Consider the following 27,616-nt stretch of genomic DNA (forward strand, 5'->3'; position numbering starts at 1 on the left):
TTTCAACTATTACATCAGATTTTTAAAATTGCATTTTTCTCAGTAACAATGCTGGAGATTTACAAACCTGTTGACAACACATGTAATACTTCGTCTTCTTCTTCTTTTGGCCTTTAGGGGTCGCCACAGTGGATCAGCTGCCCCCATCTCAGCCCATCTCTAGCATCTTCTTCTGCCACAGCAGTCCTCTACATGTCCTCCTTCACAACATCCACAGGTCTGCTCTGCAATGGTCCTATTTTCCTCCTGTCTAGTAGCTCCATCTTCAGTATTCTTTGTCCAGCTTGTCCAGTATCCCTCCTCTGCACATGTCCAAACCATACATCACATCAGGTCTCACTTCCATCTCGTAAACTTTCCCTTTCACTCTTGCTGCTATCCTTCAGACACAAATCGCCCTTTCTTGTCTTCATCCACTCCACCCTGCCTCCACCCTCTTCTTCATCTCTTTCGTACACTATCTCTTCTTTCGAAGGCGTCCATTTTTTTCCCACTCTCCCTGTGTTTATACACCACTTTGCATTTAATCATTTGTTACTATTGATTTCTGTTTCCCTTCTAAAAGGGAGTTTGTCCATCCCACTATTCCTTCACCAAGTTTTTGCAATTTGGTGCCATATAAATAAAACTGAAGCAAATTGAATGGAGTCCACCTCTCTCCCTCTCATTCACATGTATTCTGTCTTTCTACGTCTGACTTTAATTCCTCCTTCCTACAGAACATACCTCCACCTCCACAAAGACTCCTGCCGGCTCTCGTCTGTTAACCTGTACCCACTTTTAATTTAGGAAACATTTTATGCCGTATGTTCTTCCAGACACAACCATTCCCATATATCCCAATACAGATATAGTACTACAGGTGCTGAATCCACTGAAAAGTTTTCCCTTTACTCTGCAGAACACAAGAGAGCACGACATCAAATTTCTCCCTGATAGAATTGTGATTTTACGATCTGCTGTGTTGTTTTCTGATTACACTCCCCACTGTGTCGTGGATGCCTTCCAAAAACTTTATATACCACTGAGCTACCTACTGTCTGGGGAGACAGAAACACATGGTCCTTATATAAAAGATAATAGAAGTGACAATAAGATTTACCATCTTCATTCATCTTGTTCATTACCATCTTCAGGATACTGGAAAAAAGCCAAACCACAAACCCTCAAAGCCCACCAGGTATTCTGGAATAACACTTTTGTGAGGCAACTGGTAATTCATTACATGTAATAGGATGCTACAGTGTAGTTGTGCTTCAGGGCTACTACTTATTCAGTCTTTGATAAGAGATATAAAACCTATTCCTTATAAGTTTCTCTGTGAAAGAAGCTTAAAGTAAAAACTCTGAAGAAGGGCTTCTATAACAAATACACCAGATGGACAATAAATCCAGTATAGAGGATGCTTACACAATAAAATAAAAATACTTCCATATAAATAAATACTTTCATTCTCTGTGTGTGGTGCCTGAGATCAGTGTCATCATAGAAGCTCTTTTTCTCTCAGACTGCAGTGGAAGGCGAAAATTGGTCTCTAAGGACAAAAGTAGCATTAATATACTGTAACTTTAAAAAGGTGTTGAGGTACGGTGAAGTAACTTTTTTGAAAGCGTGGCCCCGTTGAGGTGTTATTAGCCACATAAATGTCAAGCAAGTGCCTTCCCGTGGAGCTTTGATCCATGTCTGAACATGCTGCCTCCTTGCAGGAATCATAACAAATTAATGATTACACCACGTAGATGTGAGAGTGGGGCTCTTTACTGGGGCTGGAAGAGCTCACAGGGCAATGAGATCAATAATAACCTATGAACAGCTCATGACCCTTCATTCCCTTTTAAGCTTCACTCCCTTGATAAGGTCTGTTGGCTTCCTATCATTATTTTGCGTGCTGTTATCAATGTGGAGTCACCAAAACAGCGTGATCATTAGATGTTTATGCACATTTTACTTTTTTCCTTTGCAGGAACAAATATAGAGGAGGGGAAAAAAATGACTGACTGGCTGAAAATTGCTGTCCCAACGAGCAAAGATCCATCCAAATACAGCAAACGACATATAGAAAAGAGTGAATTTCACACTCCGCCTTCTATAGAGGCGAATTAGGCTCCATCACAGCTGAATAAGTATGATGGGAAAGCACAGTGAGAGGCTTTCTAGTAATCGTGCATGTCAGGAGAGATTTCTCTCAGGCAGAAAATATGGAGTTAAGAAGAAGAGTGAAGTGCAGATAAATGAGGTAGGCAAGGCTTGATGGATTCCAGAGGAGGATGACTGACCACTAATTGAGGAAGAGGCACCCCTGTTGTGTCTTACTGCATGTCGCTGAGACAATGTAGGGCAAATTAGGTTTTTCTGAAGACATACAGGAGATATAAGGCGTGATGGAGTATAATGGAGGCAAATGAAATGAGGTGATTTAGACTGAAAGATGTAGAGGATGCAGCTCCTTAGGGGAGCTTGCAACCACTGGAGTGTAAAACGTTATAAGAAGTTAGGTATTATGAGTGCCGACAAGCCAAACTTCTTATCATAGGCTGTAGAGATGTCAAATCCAACAGCGCAGGTAAAGTTTGACATGGAGGCCGATTTCACCAAGTTCACGCTATGTGAACATCGGAGGATGAGCCATGAATATGTCATCGAATGTGTACGCTTGTATGTGTATGGAGTGAATGTCAGAAAGTCAGGTTTATTTCTGTTGTCTCCAAAACAAATGTGGGATTCTGTCACAGTTTGAGGGGTTTTGTAATCCTCTTGTTAGCCATTTTTGGTTCCAAACACTGCTTCGGTTTCTAAAATGAACCAAACGCTGAGGGACCACTGATTGTTAAAAATGTTTTAAATTCTACCAGCTCCATTAAAATGATCAGTATCCATGAAAAAGAGGATTTATGAGGTTTAGTGGAATTAGATGTTAGCAGGAAATTAGCAACCTAGCTTCCATTTAAAGATAACATATAGTGTTTTTACTGAATAATTTCTAAATAAAAAACAAAACAAAACAAAAAATACAAATCTGCTGTAACTTTGCAAGTAAACAAGGGAAAAAATGAAATAGCAGCAAAATATGGAGAGCTAGGCAAGTTGGATTAGCTGACATATAATGATGTGCTACCTGGTGGCTAGCTATGTAGCTGTGATTATGCTAATGTGAACGCATTTGCACAGAGATGTTATGAGTTACCTGTCAATGACCATTGATGGTCCCTGATGGGCACAGCCAGATGCCATAACATAGCAGGAAGAACACGCTGAAAATAAACCAAACCTCAGCCAAGAGAACATCTGAGATGATCCATCCACAACCAGAGTTAGGTGTGATGTATTACAAAGTAATCCCTTAGTGTAATCACAGCATAATACAGTAATGTAATGTGTTACTGTACTAAACTGAGTAATTACATTACATTTACAATTATGTCATTGCTTCCATTACAAAGGCTCTTCAGTTATAGAAAACTAACTAGCTCTTTTTACATCCTGCTAGCTTGTGCAACAATCAGCTGATTTCAGTTTGTGTGCCTGGAGGAGAAAAACAGTGGAGTAGCTACAGATTCTGCGAAGTAATTCATTTTATTACATTACTTTTATTTTTATTGCATACAAGGATGGTAAAGTGCAAACTAGATCCAGGACAGAAACTATTGAATTATACTGCTAACACAACTTTAGGTCTCAGTAAGCATCTGCACAGATAGCATGCTAACAAAAAGCTCACCAAGAACCCAGAGTGATGTTAGAGCTGAGGAGTGCATGCCAACTCCAGCCTAGCAGCCAGTGCAACAACAGGTAACAGAGACAATTAGAAGCAGTCAGGCTTGCAAGATTTTTGCCTCAATTTCTGCCTGTTTCTGCGGTAGAATCACTGTGTCTCTTTGGGCTTGTTTCTATCTTTGCTCTGTTTTGCTAGTTTTGTATTTATATGCAAAAACTAAAAGAAAGATCCTATTGGATGGATTTGTGTTGGTGTGTTTAACTATAGCGTTATGTTTACTTTGTTAATTGGTAGTTACGTGGATGCCTTTGAGATCATTTTAATAAGTAATGCGCAAGTATTGCAACAGCTATTGTAACAAATTACCTTCTCCAGTGTGTAATTAAATAACATAGTGAATATAGTCCTTTTAAGAAAAGTAAATTACTTTTTTTTTAGTAACAACCCTGACACGGTCCACAACACGAGGCTAGTCATCAGTATGTTGCTGCTGCCATATTTTTGTGGGGCTCGTTTGTATTAAATAAAACGAAAGTGAAAGACACATTAAAACGATGACAGCCTCAATGAACACAGTAATCACTTAGACCCAGGATCATCACATATCCAGCAGATAATTTTGATTATTTTTTTATATGTCACAATCATCATTTCCTTTATGTTTCACTCTGTGCTTTCTGTTTTCTGTACCTCCCTGCCGGTGCCTTCTTCTGTTGTCTGGGTATGGCTCTGTGCTCCATATCTATCCATTACTTCCTGAAGAGTCTTTTCATGTGCGGCTTGTGTTTTCCGTTCCTCCTTTTATTCTTTTTCCAGCCCTCATTAATGTCTGATTGAGTTCACCTGTTCCTGATTACCCTTTTCTCCCAGATGAGTATTCAGGCTGTGTACCTTCCTCTAGCCTTTTTCAGTTCACCAAAATGCCATTCTTCTGCCTAGTGTTTCCCTTTATGTTCCCACAATCTATCAGTGATCACCATAAAATATTATCAGTATCAAATACATGATCTGTAAGTATACCAGAGCATACTGACACCTGGCTTATGTCCTCCACATCACAAAGTGTTTTGCTAAACAATAAATCTTTTTCTGGATGGTTTGCTCTAATTCCCATTCTGAAGATGCATGCTGCTGTCATTTCGAGCTCTGTTACATCCAAAACATTACAAATTATCCGCAAGAACCAAGGTAAACAGAAGGCGCAAGTTTGTCAAAGCAATAACATCTAGTACCACTGTGCATGTATCCTAGAAGTGTTTGAAAGGTGCCTTCAAGGGAGATCACATCATTATAATAAATGTTGTAATAATGAAAAACACATTAAAAAGAATAGAAAACCCAGTAAACACATAGTACCCATCTGTGCTCATTGCACCAGTATGTGACTGTGTGTGTACGGGGCATGCGGTTGAATTCTCAGTGGTAAACATAGCATGCAAAAGGATCAAGTAGTTTCATGGTGTAGTGCTGTACAGAACCATTACAGTAATCAGCCTGTGTTGAAGGGAATTGAGGAACCAAATATGCAGCCTTTTCTGTTCGCGTTCCAGCAGGATTTGGAGTCGATTGTGTGATTATGTCTGGCCAAATGATGCCTTTTGCACCAGTTTTATTTGCAATTTTTATTCATTGTGATCTTTCTCAGTTTCACAGTGAATTGCGATATTAAAGAGCAGCACAACTGGGAGGGTGAAATGGAAATCACACATGTATATTGGGCATTACCCCTGGGATGTAACATTAATACACATGTAACATGCCTGGATGGGTACCATAGTGGTTAGGACTGTTTCCTCATCCTCCTGGGGTCCAATCCACAATTGAATAGTTCTCAGCTTTGCAGCGGACTGGTAACTGTCAAGGGTGTACCCCACCTCTCGCCCTACATCTGCTACCCACACACAAAAAGCTCAAACTCAGCAGATTAGAAATAACTAATATGAACACAGTATCAGCTATTAATAAAAAAAAAAACAAGATAATGTTTTTTTAATTAATTTGAGCATTGGGCCTTTTAGATGTTGTTTTCCTATTAGATCAGATCTTAGATGGAAGTATATGGTTCTAAATATTTTACTTAATGAAAACCTTATTTATTATTATGTGTGAATTTGTTCGTATGTCTGTCCTGATTTTTGGGGCAGCACAGTGATGTGTTAATTATTTTTGTTAGTTCAGGCAGAGCACAAAAGCTCATTATCAGTATGTGTTTGAAAGGAGCAATAACAATGAATGGGGCCATTGTGCAGAAGGCGGCTTTCACTGGGTGTATGCATGCATATTTTATTTAACTTCTATGACTCTTCAGATTTGCCTATATGGAAGTATCGTACTATTTTGAAAACATGGAAAATAAATTTAGGTCTAAGCAGAAGGAACAGCCATTGTTAGCACGCTATGTACTAAGGCATGGCTATTCAACTACGAAGTTAGTTGGGCCAGATTTTCAAACTGAGGAATTTATCTGGGCCAGATATTTTTTTTGAAGCCAGTAAGCAGCAGATCATGATCAATTTCAAACCCACACAACTGTATTGAAAAACAAGTAATTTTTTTTATTCCTTTTCCCCAGTAAATCTGGTGACCTCACAAATGCACACCAAAAGGTCCATTTTAAAAAAAAAAGGGAGCTATAACTAAACTATTTTTTGCACATTTGAAATAATAATAATAATAACAAAAAACATTTTGATAATTCCCTTTCAAATTAAAATAAATATTTCGCTGACCACTCACTTTTCCTGCCATGAATGGAGCCCCATCCGTCACAAGTATACAGACACGCTTCATATCCAGACCATTTTCCTCAAAAAGAGCTGAAATCTTCTCAAACATTATTTCGCCAGCTGTGTGTCTCTCTAACGGTAGTAAGCCGTGAGCCGTGATCTCCTGCTATAGACATTACATCAGTTTTCTTCAGGTCATCTAACAGCATTTCAAACTCGTCTGACGCCAGAACTTCAACTCTACAAATATTTGAACTGTCCTACAGGGGTACATTTTTAATAGCAGATGTCACACTTACTTTAATTTTTTCATCACTTTTCACCGCATCCACCACGGTCAGCATGCAGGATTTCACTGTTTCAGAATCTGTGAAAGGCCTTTTCTTCTTCGCCAAGAAGCAAACACGAAGGGAAGATGCTGCAGCTTTCTCTTGGGCTGTACAGGACCCTCACCATGGCAGTACAACTCCGGTTGTAAGATTATTAAACTCGGTAAAATGAATAAGTATTTGTCAGTCCAGGCAGGGTTAAACCGACAGTTTTCATTGTCAATTTTGCGCTTTTGGAGAGAGAAAGACATGCTGTTGTCGCATCATATATTACGATGATTGTTTAATATGTTTACATCACGGTGCATTGTGGGTTAAATATTGCTAGGCTACTAGGAGTGTTGCATTCACAGTCTACACTACGCTGTAGGAATTTTTTATTTTTTTTAAATTAATTAATTTTTTGCGTTTTCTCTGTGTTTCTGCCAGGACCACAGGCAGGGCCACTCGCAGGTTGCTTCTGGGCCACATTTGGCCCGCGGGCTGCCATTTGAATAGGCTTGTACTAAGGACAAATTAAAGTAGAATGTAACATAAAGCAGTGCAGTAAGGTTTTAGGTCACCATGATATACCAGAAGAACTACAGTGTTCTTTGGCATTTATTATACAAGTCTCTCTGTAAGGGATAAAATCCACTATTTCTAAAGATAATCTCTCATTTGGCATTTTATTCATAATAGTGATAATAAAAGTGTTGGATTGAAAGTGTAATTGTGAAGATCATAGCATGTGATTCACATCATTTTCATATGCCTGGAACACACCACCTTCGCAAGGATAAAAATGTTTCCTCACAGAGCACCATAACAACTTGATTAGTGCTGATTAGTGACCTTTTGCTTCCTGGAAGAAAGTGGACCTAAACATGCTAGCAAATTACCGAGCTTGCAGCTCCCATCATTAAAGAAATCAAGTATTCATTTGCTATGCTGTTGGTGTACGTTACGAATCCACGCACCCACTTGTCAAAAAGAGGGTGAAGCTTGACTCATATATTATATACTCCGTATCGCCAAAAGTATTAATTCATCCATCCAGATGTTCCAATCACTTGCTATCAGTCGTGTTGAAATATTCCTCAATCAACTGTTAGTGTTATTATAACAAAGTTGAAGCAACTGAAATGAAAGCAGCTCAGCAGAGGCGCATAATGCGCAGAGGTCGCCAACTTGCTGCAGAGTCAATCCCTACAGGACCTCCGAACTTCATGTGGCCCTCAGATTAGCTCAGGAACAGTGAGTAGAGATCTTCATGGAATGGGTTCCCATGGTCAAACAGATGCATCCAAGCCTTACAACACCAAGCGCAATGCTAAGTGTCGAATGCAGTGGTCACTCGACTCTAGAGCAGTGGAGACGAGTTCTTTGTAGTGACAAATCACGCACAAAGCCAAGTCCAAAAAGACATAAATGAGCGAGTTTGGTGTGGAAGAACTTGACTGGTCTACAGAGTCCTCACCTCAACTCAATAGAACACCTGCGGGATGTGGGAAGACCAAGTCCAGGCATCCTTGTCCAGCATCAGTCTCTGATCTCATAAATGCCCTTCTGGAAGAATAGTAAAAAATCCCCATGAACATATCCTTAACCCTTGTAGAAAGCCTCCCCAAAAGAACCTGAAATTAAAACTGTTATAGCTGCAAAGGGTTCGCTGACAACCTCTTAGATCCTGTGGATTAAGAATGGGATATCACTCAAATTCATATCTGTGCACTTTTGGAAAAATACTCTATATAAGCTATTGTCATTATGTTGAAGTAAACATTAACAAATGTTCTTGCTGACAGTATGCTCAGAATGTCACTTTAATCACTATTCATGCTGAAATACAAGCCAGCTGAGCGGTGTTTGTGGCTGAAGCTCCTGCCATCTGTGCCACAACAATGTATCCTCTTCCAAAGTCACTAAAGAGCTTTTCCCCCTTGCCACAATTTAATTCCTGCCACAGAGCGTGATTTGATGTTAACTGCTTAATTGTACCGTGGCGTGCACCTGTGTGGCAGAACCTGCAATTATTGTTTCGTCACTCATTTATTCAGGATTTTCTTTTAATTTTCCTCCACCATCAGCAAGTTGTTTTAGCACTGCTGCTAAAGCTTGTTTTCAATATGTGACATTACTTTAAATTAGCAAGGCGAACCTAATGCACCCACAGAAACATTTCCCCTGTTAGACACAGTATTAATGAAGTTCATCTGTAACTGTGTTTCGGGCTCAAAGAAAAGTACTTACACCTGTCTTTTGTGCATCTTTTCACAATTCAGTCTGTGCTCATTAGACTTATTGTCGCAACCAGAGACCAAATGCAAGCAGCAGACTTAAAATGTGATGGGTAGGTGGCAGTCAGGTCAGGTCGACGTGGGATTGAGGAAAATCTGCACAGTCATTAGCAACACATCTGGAAAAACACATTTGCCAGACAACAGTCTCTGCCTCCATCAAAATAGTTAAGAAAAATAAATGCTACAGCTCCTCCAGTGAGACGGTAATGTCCCCACGACTCATCACTACTTTATCATGGTTATTACACCACAGGGATCTTCACTGACCCACTTACATCTCATCGGTCAAACTTTAAGCGTTTATTATGAGATTGCTTTTTTCTTTTTCCTTTTCTTTTTTGAGACATTTAAAGACTTCCATGTTAGTGGTCCAGTTAAATTGCTTGACATGTACAACAGGATCAAAAGCCCTAATGCATCTTACGCGGCCCCGGTGTGTTATGCAAATAGAAGTGTTTTAATGAAGGCATCATGAATAATTCAGGAGTGGTGTTCCACAACAAATACACCACAGGAGCAAATTCTCAGAAAAAAAAAGAAAAAGGATTGCTTTGGAAAAATAAAAAGTGAAGTATCTCTGGCTTTCGCTTCATATCCACAACTGCTCATCACTTTCTTATTAACAAATGTCAGCAAATGGAAATAACTCATTTAACTGCTTTGTAAAGTGCAACAGATGCACTCGCTGCATCCACTCCGGTTTTCTCTCGCTGCCACCGGCCTTTTTTAGCATTAATTTTTAAAAAAAATGAATGTAAGGGCAAGGCTTCAGACTCAATTTGTCTTTTCGCAGTGTTGCTTGTATAATACCAGAGTGTGATTACTGCCTGCAAAGAAAAGAGGGACGCTCTCCAAGCGAACTGAATGATTATTAACAAGCTGCTGGCGTCCTAAATATAACACCAAAAACATCAACATTCAAACAAGAACAAATTTTAAAAAAAGACACGTTTGTTTTACCTGTGCTTGTTAACGGCTTGGCTTAGCTGGACAGCACATGCTTCAACCATGTGACGTGGCTGTGTCACATGGTTCCAGCAGGCTATTGTGTACGGATTGTCTTTGATGCCTAGTTGTTGCCTTGACAGCCCTGAGCTAAGCAAGAAAGGTGAGAATTATTCTCCACCCACGCAGCACTTAGAAGTCTCTTATCTAATACTCCAGCAGTAATCAAGAGGAAATCCTTCTCTGGATCAAACTCAGGACATGTTGACCTAAAATGACAGAGGCCGCGTTCTTTAATTTTAAATTCTGCTTCGTCATGCTCCGTTGTTTTTTTTAATGTGTTGTCATTATCTAAACGACAGCCAGCGTGAGCATCATTTTCTGCATCTCCACCCACTGCCACTTCGCTGTCGCTCACAGTGATGCGGACGCACCACAAATGAATATCTTAATGTCCACTATGACCCGTGCAGATGTCTCCGCCAAAGCGCCCCCCTGGTCAGTGACATAGCCAGGCTGACTTTGTAATCATATTACTAATGCATGTCTCATTAGTTTGTGCCAAGGCTGAGTGTGTCTGCTTCCTCCTGCTCTTCTCATCCTCTCTCTCTCACACACACACACATACACACACACACACACACACAAAACCACACACAACCATCTAGTCAATTGCTGGCTGGCATTTGAGAGTGTCTGGGCTTGCATCTAAAGCAGTTTACTGGGGAAATAATAGCCCTCTAAATGGATTCTCTGTATGCAGAATCATCCCATCTATTTGAATTCTGGTGAGACAAATTAAATTTTGCCAGGTGAGTCTTGCACCATGTTGAGACGACAAAAGAATGAGAGGCAGGGGAGGAAAAGCTAAATTAGACGAGAGTTCCGGGTGCGACTGTGACAGATCTTGTTTGAGATATCGATGCATTTTGATTTGATTTATTTTCGTTCTTTCAAAAGTGAAATCAATAGAAGGTATGCGTTAAGAAACTTAATGAAAGACTGAGAGAGAGACAGACAAAATGCATCTTCAACTATTCCCATTAGTTTCTTGAAAGCGTGTCGAAACAATGACTTGCTCCACAGCTGTTCTTTTTGTCTCCTGTTAGCTTGCATTGGATTTTGGTAAAACAGTAAGCATCCCACATCCTCCTTAAAAAAATTCCAAAGGCCATTACAGAAAATATTACACTGTCATTTGTCATGAGCTGTCTATCTTAGCTACTTTTCTCCCCCTGCACTGTTGCTGAAAGATGCTTGAGTGAAAGTAATGTTGCCAAGGAACCTTCAATGCCCGCCCACCTTTCTTTACTTTTAACCATTTTCTCAAGCAAACCTCTCACAGATTAAACATGCAAACTTTTATGTGTTGCTTTAAATAGGCCCGACTGGATCTAATGCGGAGTTAACTCCTGATATTGACCCCATGGAAAAAGCTTTAAGTGCATTCCTTCAAAACAAAAAAGATCTTCCTTAAGAGCATCTTCAGAAACAACTGTCACTACTGCCCTTTCCATGAACCACACAGCGTTCAATATTGATGAGATCATTCTTTTTCACTTGGTTTTTGTAGCATAACTGCAATATGTGGCACCCCGGGAAAACGACTTGTTTTCGCACAGCATCCTGTCCTTGCAGCGTCAGTCGGTTTAAAGTTGGTATCATGCCGAGGCAAACACGCAGCATGCATGAGCATACTATCAATTTCCTCCCACCAGGCAGTTTCCAAGGCACTTGGCCTAAATATCAACTCCAGTCAAATCGACTGAAAGGGAGTGATCTGCTTCAGGCTGTGATCTATAAGTTTGTGTGTGAGTGTGCTGCACTCTCCAGTGATAACAACAGCAAAATGCTTTACAACAAATACTAGCAGTCCTTTGAACGAGGATTTGAATGATACTAACGGCCTGACCTCTAATCGTTCCAAAACAGAGCTATTATAACTTTATTTGCAAGGGTCACTTCTAGGTCCTCAAAATAGATTTAGTAAAGGCCAAAAAAAGGAAAAGAAGCTGGCTGTGTGACACTCGCAAGAGCTTTGACTAGAATAATCTTCTGTTGTTGTTTAGAGGCTTTAACGTTTCACTGAGAAAGCAATTTTAAAACGGATGAGGGCGTAATCCATGACAATACTGGGATTATCTCTTTAAATGACCTTTATCTTGCCATGAGCATAGAGTGCTTTTCAACTCCACTATCCCAAGTCTGGTTTGATTACAACATGAATGCCTCTTTAAAATCACAAGGCTGTGGACAGGCTATAGAGCTGCATGGAACCTGTGCATTCAAAAGGAAAGATAAGGGCATCAGGTGTATTTCAGAGATATGTAACAAGCCAAGTGGAACGCTGCTCCAAAATAATAATAATAGAAAAGTTTACTAAATGCTCAGATTGTGACTTACAAAAATGTGTAACTACTATCCATCTCGCTGTCTTGTGAATTTTAAACTCACATTTGAAGCTGTTGATTTTTTTTTTTAGTTACTTATTTTTTGATTTTGAAACAAACAAATATGGTAAATATGGAAGAAAGCTGTTGGCTGTTTTTTTTGAACAGCTCAAAAATAACAGAGTGAAGCAGAGGGGTAGCTGGGCTGAGTGATTGAAAGAGGCTCCCACCATATGACAGATTAGTCGATCATCTCCCGTCTTCGTTAGTTGGAATTTCTGCCTCATCAAAGGTGCAACATTTTCCCCTCAGAACTTGAAGGGAAGTGCGAGTATCGCTTTGGTTCAGATAATTGGAGCCTTGGGACCTGGTACAGTAATGGGAAAGAGATTGACTAAAAAGTTGACTATATTTCACAACGAAACTTTCTACCACATCACCTCTTGTGTTGTTTTTTAACGCTCTCTTTATTATCCACTGTTCTTTTCTCATGTTCTTTAGTACGTGTGCAAATGTTTGTCTTTAATATATTTTAAATAGTTGCAGTTCTATAAGTATAGGTTTGTATTTCTCTGTAATACAAAGTGATATGTTTTCCACAAGGATCTCTTTTAGTTTTCAAATGGTCTTTGTACCTTAAGAGGGTTCAAAGGTTAATCTTGCACCTAAAAATGAGCATCTAACCAAAGAAACCTTTAGCACTGCTGTATCCCAGTTTTCTTAGTTCTGCTTATCGAATAGGTCAAATTTCAACTTTATTTGAGTTATATTCCTAATGAATATTTTAGCAACATGCATTATGCATGTGGCGATTTGCACCACGTACTGCAGAGATAACGGGAAAAATATTGTGGGGATTTAGAGTGTGTTTGACCTTTCATAAAGTCGACCTTAATTCAGCCGCGAGTGTATCATTTTTCAGTGTTTTGCCTTGTGAACGAAATTTCACAAAGAATGGGTTTCCATAATGTATTTCCATCCTTCGTCCAATGAGAGGACATCTCTCTTCAGCTTCAACGGGATTTTTTCTAAGTTGCCAAAAATGAACGGATGCTGATGAGTCATTGCACCAAGTGGAAAAAGAAGAGAATGTACCTGACATTAAGAATTTGACAGGGGAAAAAAAAAGTCTTGCTTCCCGGTAATTCTTCGAGGATGTAGAGTGATTCATCCTGTTATATCCTGGATATTTAAGGCACATAACTGAAAAAGTCCCAAAAAATTACAAATAGGTTTATGACAAATTGTTGTACTTGTGAGTGCTGAGGGCTTGGGGTGAAACCTTTTCTTTTTAAACTTCATGATTGCGCTCCACTGCAAATGCAAGAAGATAACTCATCTGTCTTTCTAAAAATGAATAAATGCTGCTGAAACCTTTGTCTGTTTGATATATAAAAGCAAGAAAACACACGTTTGATATATTGACACAAAAAGAACATCAACATTTTGATTATAAAAAAAATTACAAATGATCAACTTTGACATTTGCTTATTAACAACCAAACTGTACAGTAAAAGAACAGTATTGTAATCATAAGAGTGATTCTGTCTTTAATAAATACGACACCCTGCGTTGAACTATACGGCATGAATATGTAAACATGCTGCAAACACATAAGCATATCTACTGTATGTGTTAGTTTCATCTGCTGTGTAAAAAAAATGTTTTGACGTTTAAATGCACACTTACTCTGTGGAAAGTGATTTATCTTATGCCTTTGTTACAGTAGATGTAAAACTGTGGCTGAAAGGTTAAAAACACTTCATCATTAATAAAATTATCAAACTTTAAAATCTTACATTAATCACTTTTCATACAGGATGTACAAAAACACACTTTCCCCCCTTTTTTCTTACCATTAAAGGCTGTGGGCAAAACTTCTACCCGCTTTTAAACTTTTTGCTTGAGTCAGTTCCCTTATTTGGCTGTTTGAGCTTCACTGAATGTTGGGAATCTGAATGAAAAAGTATCCTGAAAGGATCTCAAGTAGAAGTCAGTTCAGTTGGAGCTCGGCTTTTATACGTTCACAAGACTGGGTCCGTTGGGCTCGCTAACAGAGCCTCTATGCCTGTGTCCAGAGTACTCCCCAATAAATGAGCCGTCCTCATTGAACTCTCTTCCACCGTCTGCATAGTCGCCTAGGGTGCATCTGCTGACACTGTCCCCAGTTGCATCATCTCCTTTCAGGGAACACAGGCTACCGCCCTTCAGTGGCTTTTCATCGCTGTCGCTGTCATTAAGAAGAACAGAGAAGGATGGCTGAGGTCAGCGGTGCAGTGGGTAAAATAAACTCATGGTATAGCACATCAAACAGTTTTGAGCGCAAAACATGTCGCCTTAAGAGGCCGTCTTTGACACGAGCACACTGCGCACTACGTATTTCACACGAAATTAAAAGCTACACACACAAACACCAGCAAACAGAGAATAATCAACACATATAGACTGCCAAATGCTTGCTAAGAGAAACACGGGCTCATGAAGCAAGTTCTTATGGTTTCAATACATCACTAGAGGCAGTAGGCAGGGGTGGATCCAGCGGCTGCACAGCTGGAAAGGGAGCACAAGGGAGGCAGGAATGGGTTGCTACAATCACTTCACTAATTGCTAATTGCCAGGGCTTCAGGACCGAAGGCAATTTCAAATCTCTTTAGAGCCAGCAATGGAAATTGCCAGAGAGCAGTGAGAAAGAAGCCGAGAGGGAGGTGTGTGTGTTTGTGTATTGGGGTGGAGGGCGGAGCGGAGGGTAAAGGCTGAGAAAGGGAGAAGGAAGAGAGGAGTGGAGGTGGGGCATATGCAATCCCAGACAAACAGCCTGTCATTCGTAGTATTCCCATGGGCCCACACTCCGGCTGAGGAGATTAGATGCCAATTTAAGGCTGGGCGACTGGCCAACTTGCAGGTGTCTTGCTACAAGACGTGGGGGTCACCTCAAAGCACTGAGGATATTTTTCCTCCCTGTCTTTCTTTTCAAATTCCCTAAACGATCAGTGTTTGGCAACACCTCTATCCCTCTCTCTCGCGCGGGCGCGCCCGCTCTCTCTCTCTCTGTATTCATAACACAGAGCGTCTGCGTTGCTCAGGTGGCACATGCATGATAGCGCCATTTGAGGCATATTGCAGTTGACACCTGTGTCAAAGAAAAGCTCAACATTTCGAGCAGGATTTTAGCACAGAGACCCGGTTCAAGCTGAGATTATAAAATGGCTCTCCTTCGCAGGGATTTTTTAATAACCAATCTTATCTGCCCGCTTTCAAGAGGCCGTTTACAATGCAAGCCACATAAGGTCCACATTTTAGCTCTTATCAAACCTTCTTTCTCTGACGACTCTAGAGCGCTGCAGATAAGTGGCTGTTATCTAAGAGCAGTGGAATGCCACCGCCGCCGCAGCCCGCCCACAGTGACTTTGAATGCCATGATAAAATGGGGCTGAGTGCTTTTGAGCCCCAGCTCACTCAAAAGCTACAGGTGGAAAAAGGAGGGGGGAGGGGGCAGAAGGTAATTACATTTGTCTTCCTGTCTACCTATGTTGACTTGGTTTGGTTGGGGTTGGGTAGAGTGGGGGCAGCAAAACTTCAGGTGCAAGGTGTATTTTTCCCGATCGTGAAGCTGAAGTTGTTTGTATTCTAGTTTCAAGGTGTCTGGAGAAATAACTTCCCTGCATCTGCTGCCTTCTCCCAAATTGCACATAAAAATATGAGCAGTATGAGAACATGAGAGCTTTCACCGGGCTAGGAAGGGGGAAAAAAAGAAAAAGAAACACATAAACCGGCTGAGGAAAAAATTGCATCACACGCTTGGCTAACGGCCTGCTCCAGCCATGACACCTGCTGTTCTTGCAGTGGACAGAGGGGCTAAGCAATAGAGCTTGATAGAGGGCTGTCTACAAAGAGAAATCATCTGAAGCATAATTACCACTTGTCAGCTCCCCAGACATGTGGCATACCGGTGGGTGGTCTATTGCCTTTAGAGATTCAAAGGGCACTACAGAGCCCTGAATCCAGCTCTAAAGCCAGGAAAACAACATCATAGTAAGGCTAAGGGCACTCTGGGGGGACAGTAGTCAGACCAGACTTATGAAACTAACCATGAGAAGCATTCTAAACAGATAGTTGCAGCAAAGCATCTGCACTGGCTCACAAACAAACGCCAGGGTTTCGCCTGCCCTGCGAGCTCCGAAATAAAGTTTGTCAGAAAGAAATTCAATATCACAGCATTCTCCTTTTTTTTGCCAGTTCTTTCTTCACATGTGGGAAAAAAAAGAAAAAAAACTTGGGCCCATTCTTAAGACTTTCTGTGCCATTTCGTCAACCTTGCAGAAAATAGTACTTTACCAAAAAGATGCCTGGAAGTCTTGCAGCACCTATGCGGAATCGTAGCTACCACTTCATTTTTTCTTTTTTTTTAAAGCATGCAGCCCTAAATGAATACATGTAACCTATATTTAGCCAATTAATGCATAATACAGTCGCCGGTGCAAAACTACTAGAAATGAGTCACTCAGAGGGTGTGGACACAGTTTTTTCTTGCTTGGCCTCATTGTGTGTGCGTTTCTCTTTCAGAGTGCAAAATCTGGGAGGGGAGCGTTTAAACGAATCACACAAATGTGATTTATTAAAGTTTGTGGCTAGCAGTTTAATGCACGTTGCACCATTTCTTATCTGGCAGCTGATTTGGCTGCGATAATTGCTGCTAAGAGTGTTAATTTATTTGGAAAGTCAGGGGGAGAAGTTATGAGAATGAGCATATAAATAGGACTGGTGGATGGCCCAAAGCTGTGGGTGCTGTGCCAAAGCTTTGGCTCGGTCCTCTACCACTTCACCGTGATTATTTGGAGCTGTGCCCCAACATATTTGTGGTCGTCAGTAATACTGCTACTTTGATTTAACAGAGCAGAACTTCATGTGGAGCATCAGGAGGAGAACAGCTGTCCAGGAAAAAAAAAACGAAATTTAATTAAATTTTAAAAACGCATATGTGCCAGGTACCTTGACAACTGTTTATACTGACCCTGTAATAGAGGTGACGTGTCCACTGCCTACCTTGTCACTTGCCCTATGATGGCCAAGAAAGGCCCCAGTCTCCCATGAACTGGATAGCAGTTGAACCAGGGATGTTAAACATAAGGCCCGGGAGCCAGAATCGGCCCATCAAAGTCTCCAATCCAGCACGTTAAAGAGCTTTAGAAAATGTGAAGGAGTGCATAGATTTAACACTTTTAAGTATATTTTTTACAGTTTTTCCTGACAAAGACTGCTCCCTTACACCAAACACTAACAGATAAACAATGAAATAACAGGGATGTTCTTGTTTTCCTACTATTACAGTAAAATGAATTTTTACTCGTTTTTATAATGAATTTTCTGTGAATTTTATAATTTTTATAATTACAGGCCAGCTGTGGAAATGGAGCAACATAGTTTTCTGTAAATTTACACATTTATCATAGGTGGGTCCCATATGTGGCGCACGTTGTAAATTGCGTTTGACAGCACTGGGTTAAAAATAAATAAATGGATGGATAGTATCAAAAATGTCTCTAGATGCTCAGACCTGGAGCATGTTAGAATATGTCCTTGTCAAAGGAGCTTGCAAAGAAAAGCGTCTGGACTTCTTTAAGTTGCTTGAAGATGTTTCACCTCTCATCCGAGAAGCTTCTTCAATTCTAAGGTCAAATGGTGGAGAGTCCCAGATATAAACCTAGTGGGAGTATCCCCCCACAGAGGGACAAAAGGACCCCCCGATGATCCTCTAATCGCCTGAGCCAAGGTGTGAAACTGGGTGTGGGGGGATACTCCCACTAGGTTTATATCTGGGACTCTCCACCATTTGACCTTAGAACTGAAGAAGCTTCTCGAATGAGAGGTGAAACATCTTCAAGTAACTTAAAGAAGTCCAGACGCTTTTCTTTGCAAGCTCCTTTGACTACGATGACCTGGATGACTGAGAACCTTCACAGACAATATGTCCTTGTAATTTTAACTGTAATCTTACAGAAAGTGATTGTTCCCACAGCTGGCTGAGAGTAAGATTCCTTGATTTGACTTAATAAATAGCTGCAGCGTCACACGGCATGCACGAAAAAACGAAAAACAAAACAGGGACGCCTACTCTGGATAAACACTCCGACTGAGCGATTGGATTTACCAAGAGAACAGCTGCCACAGCCTCTGAGACCCCACAGGCGTTCCCCCTTGCTCCAGAACGAACAGCTTTCTCAGGAAACGCATGGATGGCGTTTTTTCTTAGTCGATTTCTCGCTCTATCATCAGATCCGCTCATTTTTGACCTGCTAATTTACACGTCTCTTGCTTATTTGTTTTCATTATTGAAACGAACCGACTGCATCTGTTCATTAAGTAGATTGCCTGCAACACTTTTCACTCCCATTGGCACTTTTCACTATCACAATTGCGACATCAAGCAAATCTGAGCCACTAAGTAACCGTGGTCCGTAATACAAAAACAGGGTCATGGACACTGGACAATCCATTCTTTCCTGTTTAACAGAATTACAGTCTTGGCAAGAAGCACAGGAACGCAATTGGCAGCAACCACACAATTGTGAGTAATCATGTTCTGAATAATACGATGACGAGAAGAATCAAAGCAGGCAGAAGAGGCTATTTTAGGTGCTTTCTGCACAAACAAACACACCATTGTCACACAGTTGCCGCAATGCTGTCAAGCAAAATAGGATTCGCTCGATTCCCCAAAATTATCACCGTAGCAGCTAAACAATGCAAACAATGGAAATTCAACAGCTATTATAAAGTACAACAGCTGCCTGCTTCGGGCTCAAAGGCCTGGTTTTTCACCGTATATTTTCCATCAGCAATTATCGTGTATCCAGAATCTGTGCGTGTGCAGTAGGAGCTTCCTCTTTTTTAAAACTACTTAAAATTATTTAAGTAAATCCGCATCTATTAAGTTCCCAAGTAAGCTGAAGCACTACAGACAGGAACCAGTTATGTTTCAATAACCTTTATTATCCCTAAAGTCATCTTTCCATCCTAAAGTTTGCTAAACTATTTTATATATACATATGAGCAAGCACTTGGCAACAGTGGGAAGGAAGAACTCCCTTTAAACAGGAAGAACTATTAGTGGGTCTAAGACTTAAAGCTAAACTGAAATTAAAACTTCCTTTTGTAAAAACAAGAAGCATGAAAGAGAACAAGACTTGCAAACTAAACGAGCTTCCTGTTTCTAAGTGGAATCCACTCTTAACAGTATGGCGTGTCTTTCACTATGCGGCCGACTGCAAATGTCTAACTTTTTACGCAACACAACTGTGTTTGAAAGGAGAACTTTGTCAGTAACACAGGCTCATGTCAGCAGTGTGAGACTGCAGTGAAATCACAGTTTAATTGTTGTCTAGATTTACAAAAAAAAACAGTTTAAATAGCTGGTATCAGAGCTGTTGTCTGAAAAAGATCTTTTAAAGACTGATCATGTCTATAAATCTTTTCTCTGCTGGATTTTGAAGCCGTGCAAATGCCAAGTAAACAAATGCATTTCGAGGTTTGTTGATGCCTCCAGCCTGCCCCAGCTGCAGTCAAGGGTGTTTGTTCACTTTTTACCTGAGAATTTTCATAAGGGAGGGCAAAAACTATGGACATTAGAAGTCTATGGAATAATTTTAATATTTAGACCTTTTGACTAAAAATTGCAGCATTTATCTCAAAAAAATATATGCAGTAAGTTGCGTAACATAGAATGACAGCAAGTTTTAAAAAAAACACTCAAACACACACACAAAAGGAGGCAAGCAGTGCACAAATACCCCCCCCCCCCCAAAAAAAAAAAAAAGATATAAATGTATATATAAAAGCATACACAGACTAGCACACAAATGGCCTACTGATGCCTAAAGCAACTACGTGACTTAAGCACTTTGCAGAACAGACAACAGACCAACTAAAAGGGAACAAAGCTTGTGCTGTGTGTTAACCGCTACTTTTAACTACACCGTGTGATTACCTAGCCCATTAAATGATGAGAACACTGGCTTCTAGGTTCATCCTGGTAAAGCTCATGAATGCGCGGTTTGCTTTTAGGTTGGGAGGGAAAGACATCACAGTGATACATGACAAAAAAAATTATTTTTCAGCCAGAAAACATTTAACATATGCACAACATATTAATTTGACTATAGCATAGTGATTTTTGAGATAATAAAAAAATAGACATTTCTCATCAATCTTTGGGACTGCAGCGTGCAGAAAAGGGGTATAAGCTCACCTGTAGTCACAGAAGGTGTCATCATTCATTTTCTGTGACTCCGTGTCAGAGTGGGGCTCTTCCTTTTCTTTCACTGCAGAGAGGGCAAGACAGACACTTCAGCACCATTGTTAGTGCAGCGCTTTCACACAATCGCAATCCTATTTTACTCGTGTGTGCATCCATAAGTCTCCAGATTCAGATTTAGTTTAGAAGATCTTGTCTTTACCATCCTACAAAGGGAAAATGACTCAAACAGCAGTATTTCTGGAAACTGCAGAAATGTCAAAACTGAACATATCTAAGCTTAAAAGATCCACTTAGCGATACGCAATCTCAACACCGTAAGATTAGAAATTGAGAAGTCACGACCAAAACCATCTGAGAACAGCTAAATCTGTGTAAACATTACATTAAGTCTTTACATGGAAGCCCTCTCTTCTGCGTGTCTAGCACAAAGTGCTGGATGTCAGCTCTTTGTGCAAACAACGCTTTGAAAAGACCAGTTGCGTTTGAGAAAGCTAAAAGAGGGGTTCCTTGAAAAGAGCTGGATGGGCAAAAGGGGGAATCCAAAGGAGCTGATGAAAAATTCAGTGCTTTTTGTCTACAGCTGCAGCAGGCAAAGAAGTGGAGTGGGCAGAAGATGGGGAAGCATGAAGGTTCAGAGGAAAGAAACAGAGTGAACAGACACTTTGCAGGCAGGCTCATTGTGAGACTGAATTTGACTCTGATACATGGCAGCACAATAGTGAGATGGAAGAGCTCGGAAGGTCTCCTCAGGTGAGCAGTGGAGAGGAGTGCAACAAAGGCGGCTGATTCCCGCTTGTCTGTCTTGACAAGTATGAAATCAGCGGTACTAAGACAACTAACACGGCCGCACCAATTGTTTGCAGGTTGTAGCTGCCGTGCATGCAAAGGTGACCCACATGCATAAACAGGTTTGAGCTCAGGGTTGAGGCCCAAGTTATAAAAAAAAAGCATCATCCTGATAAATTGGTAGTAGTTTTAGGATTTCAATTTTAGCTCAAAACGACTTGGGGGACTCAACCCTGGCTAAGGACTAACTGACCTTTTTCCATGGCGAGCTTTTCTTGTCGCTGTGGCGATGGCGTACCTGCATACTTGCCACCTTTGTTTTTCCGCATAAAGCAGGCAATGACCACAACAATGATGAGCAGTGCCACAGCGCACATGGTCCCAATCATCCAGCCGTGGGTTGAAAAGCTGCTCTCCTGACTTGCAGCACCTGAAAACAAGTGAAAGAGAGCTCAAGAACCAGCTTTACACACCGGGTCTATTAGGTGGGCCCAACCACTCGAGCACTCTTAAACAACTTGATCTTTGATTGGAAAAAAAATGCGATGAGCTCAGGTTTGATGTCACACAGAGTCTTTTCTCAGATGTTAGACAGGAAGAAGACAAAAGCAAATGTGCAAGGATTCATAAGAAAGAAAGGAATAAATTCACACGTTCAGCACAGTCACTCACTCAGTCGGTTTGATAATGACATGCTGGTGTTGTTATCACTAAAATCTACTGACGCTGACAGTCTTTGCTTCTCTCACCTTTGGTGCGTGTCTCGATAACGTCTTCGAAAATACTAGCGTTATCGAGCAGCCTCTTAGCCATGAGGCGCACAGTGTACACCGTCCCCGGTTCGAGCCCGTCAATTATGTGGAAACTTTGAGAAGCGTTTACAGCCTCCGAAATCCGCCAGTTCCCATCACCTACACAGCCAAGCACAGGAAGCGCACAAGCAGCAAGTCTGTATTAGCAGAAGAGGATGTGCTGTTGGCGACTAATAAATGGTTCTCCAGTATTATGGTTACACTAAATATAACTTAAACACATCTGAATCCATTTTTAAAGGGAAGGGATTGAAGCAACCACGGAGGCTTACGTTACATTTTTAGGTGTTAATGTAAAACATCCCTAGGTGTACCTGAACATGATACAACCTTAAATTCCTATCAATGTTTAGCAAGGCGGGGACAGGAAAAGTAGCTTACGGTTATTCATATAAGCCACATAAAGCTGCAAGCTCCGCTGCTCTTCTCTGGCAGTCCAGCTGATTTTGGCAAAGGTGTCACTCACGTAAGAGCTTATGTTCAACAGGGCTGGAACTGATAAAGAAAGAAGAAATAGGGGGGAAGTAAATAAGGAGGAAAGGAAAACACAGACAGGCAGAGAGAAAAGGAGAGAGAAGGCAGGAAAAGAGGATTAGCAGAGGCAAATAGGATCCCCTGCAGCTTGAGAACAGTGCGTCTAGCAGAAACCCTTCAAAAAGACAGTTCAAAAGGCATTTCCCGGCCCCAGACTTAATTGAGTGGAGTTGGATTTGGGCTCATAAAGGGTAGATATATAGATCGTGGGCGGGAGTGACATCTAGTTATCCCTCTACGTTAAATAAAGCTGGCATTTCGTGGCGCACCCCCCACCACTACGAGTAGATATCAGAGCAGATTGAAACAACTCCATGCCTCGAATACTGTTGTTACTTGAAAGTTCAAGTACATCAAGACGAGCTCACAGGCTTAATATTGGCTGCGCATGTGTGAGTGTGAGCTATATACCTAAAGGAGGATGAGTAGAATTGCCTGAGATAGAGCTGGGAACAGAGAGAGAGCAGTTGTAGCCTGGAATGAAAGAGAAACCTCAGATGTTAGATTCCTTCTACAAAAGCTGTCAAGTGTAATATATTGTGCAACAAGCGAGACTACATAAAGGCGGAATTTGTTAGAGCGACTGGGAAAACTGCATTAATGGCAGTAACTGCACAAGCACAGCGCAACTTATACCGCGGTAGACACCCTGTAACTGCAGCACAACAATAAATCTGACTTGCAAATTTAAACCACAACTGTTACTTTCCAACAAGTGATTTGCACAAAGAAATGTCTTTCTGTCTCTCCCGAAGTGGCATACAGGACTCACCCAAATTATATTTGTACAACTATGAAGGACATGTTTTTGCTGAGGCTATGGAAAGCTACTTGCTACACCAACACGCCTACAACCTCGTCTGTCTCTACCACCACTTCTATGTTGGCTAGCTACACCAGCTGCGGGCGGTGATACATACTGCTCTGAGCAGGAGCCACAGCTGGAGTCTGGGACAAATCTTCAGAGGGATAAAAAGAAATCGAAGAAGCAGAAGATTACATGTTTATGAAAATCCCGCTTTAAGGTTTATACACCAGGCACACAAACACATGCTGACACATTTGCAGGGCCACCGGAGAACAAAAGTGCATTCTCACAAACATATACAAGCTCTGTGTGTGTAGTTGCATCAAGTGCTGCTTTGGATTTGAAGTCTGGTTGACATCTGCACCACTAGAGGGCACTGTGCAACCAAAAGATGACACCTATGTTTTTTTTCTGACAGTTACCTACGGAAAATTACTAATAACCTTATTCTAGTGACGATACATGCATATATAGCAAATAAAAACAAGAAAACACAAATATTTTTTAAATCTGTCTAAAAAGTTTTAGTTTTTTAAAAATGACTGAATTCCTGTTTTTTGCCTAAATTTGATCTGGCTTCTCTGATTCGTCATTTTGAACAAAGAGCTTGCACATACAAACATAAAAAATGATTTTGGTAATAACCAGTATTGTAATTTAGTCCCTTATATTGAGGGCTGGTCTTCATACAATGAAGCTAAACATGTGCTACAGAGGTGTTTCCATGGAGAACAGAGAAGAGGATAACATCTGGAGAGGTGAAAAGCACCAGCAACAATACCAGCAAGGTATATAATTATAGCTAGCAATATAGTTATTGGTTAATTGAGGTTACTTAACCATTTTGACATTTTTCACCCTTTTATTTCTGAAATGCTGCGTTGTTTATTTCAGAGCTGTTTCTTTAAATATGAGGAATACACAGATGCAGATGCTCAGCCTCAATTAAAATGACCTGTCTTCATTTATAGCCAGCTAAACCCCTTAATGTGTTTAGTGAAGCAATTATATGATTAAGTATTAAATGTAGGCTATAACTTCAAACTAAGCTACAAAGAAAACAAAGCTGCGCCTTGTGTTTGTGGGGTAATTCAAACTCCTCATCATCAGCTGTCAGGTAATGAGTGATGTGTCGGCATGTATGATGGGATAGTCGACAGCCGCACATCACCTCAGCAGGAGAATAACAGTGATGGCTGAATGGCATCGAAAGGGTTTATCCCGATTCAGCTTGAGCCCAAAAAAATTAAAAAGGAGGAAAATGAAGATGAGTAATGTGTACAGGGTAAAGGTAAGGCATTTGTTAACAATGTAGATTCGCTTGTGAGGTGGAAGGTGTTTGAGCCGCCTTGCTAAAAAAAATGTCAGCAAGCAGACATGTTGTGGATGATAAAGGCTGTGTTCACAGTTACACGCGGTTCCTTTTAAACTGCAACATAAACACTGCTCTGCCTGTGGTTTTACTACTTGCACTTCAAAACAGATGCTCGTTTATTGCATTTTAATATGCTATTTTGTTTTCCTTTCATCTTGTGTTGCCGTCCGCACATTCGCAAGAACACTGGTTACATTTTCATTCCAAGTAATGGTTTCGTTTAGTTTGTGTTCATCTGGACCACAGCCCAGTTTATTTACTTATTGTTTTATTGTTTTCTCATGTTGAAGAATTTCGTTTCCTAAATTAAAAAAAATAACAATAATTTTTCTGATTAAAATGCAGCACCTGGAGCCTCACAGTTTACCTTTTATTATTATTTTCTCGGTCAACCGGAGATTGTTGAATTTAGATTTACCAATCTAGCCGCACCCCACCACCACCACCACCACCACCACATCTTGCATTGGGCCCACCAAACAGCTAGAAACTGCCCTGCATGTTTACATTATTCATTGTTTAATATGAATTTAAACAAGGTTTGAATTTCTAACTGGGGAGGAAAAAAGGTATCTTTACCTGTGGCACACATATTACCTCATTTGTGAATGCGGTGAATTCCTGAATGTATTATCTCTCACATCATTTGGTGCGAATTAAGTGCGCCGCTACCTGAGCTTACATTAAAATATCCAGGATCCAAAAACAGAGCGCAGCATGCAAGCAAAAGTTTAAATAACAAGAAAATCTGCAGACTGAACACTGGATAGCCGGGGGGAGGGGCTGTACAATCAGTTCAGACTGTGATTGTTTTTCTAAAGAAACTCAAAGTAAATAAATAGATGCGTTCGAGCCATTAGCAAATTTGTTGCCGATAACAACTTAGGTGTTCAAGTGCTGTCGGGGAGCAATAATTTAATCTCCAGAGAAACTGGTTATTTTTGTGTGACTTTTGAGGCATGTGCTCTGTGCTTTTTGTCAACTTTGCAGTCTGCTTTATCTTTGCTCCTTTGTTATCTCCTGAGACCTGATGGAGAAAAATAGATATTTTTCCTACTGTGTGCCACGCTGTTCTCTGTGGCTGTTAGCTTTGTTTTTTTCTCCCGTTTTTTTTCCTGCTTGTGTTCCTCATGTTTCAACACATTCTTTTACCCTTTCCCCCCCCCCCCCCTTTTTTTTTTGGCTTGCCCTCCAGAAACTCACTGGCATTGCAAGCTTTTCAAGCACAGACACGTGGACGCGTACGCGGGTCTGCGTAATTGTTGTAGTTCAGACATGTCACTCTGTGATTAGTCCAGAATATTTTCGAGGCAGGCAGCTGTTTATCCCAGCTAAATGGTGAGAGGCATTAAAAGCTTATTCAGTCAAAAAGGTGAACTATAAAAGGACTACTTCAGCGCCTGACCTCACTAGCTCCCGTGCATTCATCTTTCTTTTTTTGCCCTGCTGTCACTCCATCACTCCCCGTTAACGTCTCTAAATTCACTCTGCCCCTGCTCTGTGCTGTTGGTCTCCATAAATCTCCTCCACTGCATTGTGACTAACGTGCCCCGAGGACAGCTCTCTCAAACAGAGCTATTTTATCTCCGCATCGAGCCTCTACTCAACCATATTTACAAACAATGCATCTAATGGCTCTCGGGCCGGACATCCACCTACAAGATGCAGAGCTTCTCAAAGGAAGCATAAAAGCTCAGGAAGACTGAATAACTTTTATCAAAACATGCAGAGCCAGCAAATGGATGCTAAGCACTAGAAGGAGGAGCTCATGGAGAGGATTTTATTCAAGATATAAATTAAAGCCACCACCATCTGTGTAGTTATTTGTGAATTAGTGAGCATTTTTTGTCAAATATTAGCTTTATTATGTTCTAATGTGACTGATTTGCTCCTACCTGACATCAAGGCTAAGCAAGTGATCCGCTCCAAGTCTACAACTTCTGGCTCCTCTGATAAATTCATTTGGTATAACATGAGTCAAGTTAGCCCTTAATTGTAAGACTTTTGTGAGGGTGCAGGCATTTCTTAGTTAGCAAAGTGGCACCAGCTTAATTCCTGCTTTCACTTACAGTCTCTTTAATCACATTATTGTAATTTCTCACATCGCTTTATTTAAAAGAGTCTTTAAAGGATAAAATATTTGCACACGTCCGCCGCCAGACTTCAAAACAAAGTCATAAAGAGGAACCACAGCGCTCCGGTTTTAAATGAGCTGCACTCAATATGCTCAGCGTATCCTTTCAAAATTTCCAAATCGTCGTTTTGCTTTTAAACTCTAACTGGCTCAAGACTAAACCGCAGACTCGGAGGTTCACTCGGATCCTCTGCTCGCAGGTTTGTTGAATATTCACAGCCGCTGTCACACGAAAACTGGAGATGTACCTTTTTATATGCAAACTGCGGAAAGCATTTACAAGGACATTAGGGAGGCAATTTCACCGAGCTTTTTAAGGCAGCAGCTTGACACTTAATTTGCCCGTTTCGGTTACAGTAGCTCCCTCGTCTTATATATATAATTTACAGTCTGAGGGGGCTTGTGAAGATACTTCTATTTTGCATTTGCTTCGCATTCTATACAGCTTTTCTCATTAAAAAATGATATGAGCTTATAAATTTGGGTAAAAAGTTTAATCTTCAAAACACGTACATAAATTCTAGA

At 40.7% G+C, this 27,616-nt stretch overlaps 1 protein-coding gene and 1 long non-coding RNA gene across 15 annotated transcripts in view; one reads left to right on the forward strand and one right to left on the reverse strand.

Annotated features, from left to right (window-relative positions):
* Window positions 1-14,116, forward strand: part of LOC146495255 (uncharacterized) — a 55,993-nt gene extending 41,877 nt beyond the window's left edge. For all 5 annotated transcript variants that reach the window (XR_014871606.1, XR_014871603.1, XR_014871602.1 and 2 more), the window contains 2 exons: window positions 118-6,122; window positions 7,281-14,116. This is a non-coding gene — a long non-coding RNA (uncharacterized LOC146495255). The remainder of the gene's footprint in view (window positions 1-117; window positions 6,123-7,280) is intronic.
* chl1a (cell adhesion molecule L1-like a) overlaps window positions 13,763-27,616 on the reverse strand; it is a 51,716-nt gene continuing 37,862 nt past the window's right edge. For 3 of the 10 annotated variants that reach the window (XM_085146472.1, XM_085146471.1, XM_085146473.1), the window contains 7 exons: window positions 23,695-23,733; window positions 23,186-23,248; window positions 22,622-22,735; window positions 22,178-22,339; window positions 21,682-21,858; window positions 20,634-20,706; window positions 13,763-14,618 (listed from right to left, as the gene is read on the reverse strand). In XM_085146472.1, the coding sequence (XP_085002598.1) occupies window positions 14,405-14,618; window positions 20,634-20,706; window positions 21,682-21,858; window positions 22,178-22,339; window positions 22,622-22,735; window positions 23,186-23,248; window positions 23,695-23,733 (842 nt within the window). In that variant the 3' untranslated portion in view covers window positions 13,763-14,404. Of the gene's footprint in view, window positions 14,619-20,372; window positions 20,443-20,633; window positions 20,707-21,681; window positions 21,859-22,177; window positions 22,340-22,621; window positions 22,736-23,185; window positions 23,249-23,694; window positions 23,734-27,616 lie in introns of all 10 variants that reach the window. The other 7 variants (XM_085146474.1, XM_085146481.1, XM_085146479.1 and 4 more) reach the window with 6 other exon arrangements.

This window comes from Neolamprologus multifasciatus, chromosome 20 (assembly GCF_963576455.1).
Source record: "Neolamprologus multifasciatus chromosome 20, fNeoMul1.2, whole genome shotgun sequence".
Lineage (NCBI taxonomy): Eukaryota > Metazoa > Chordata > Actinopteri > Cichliformes > Cichlidae > Neolamprologus > Neolamprologus multifasciatus.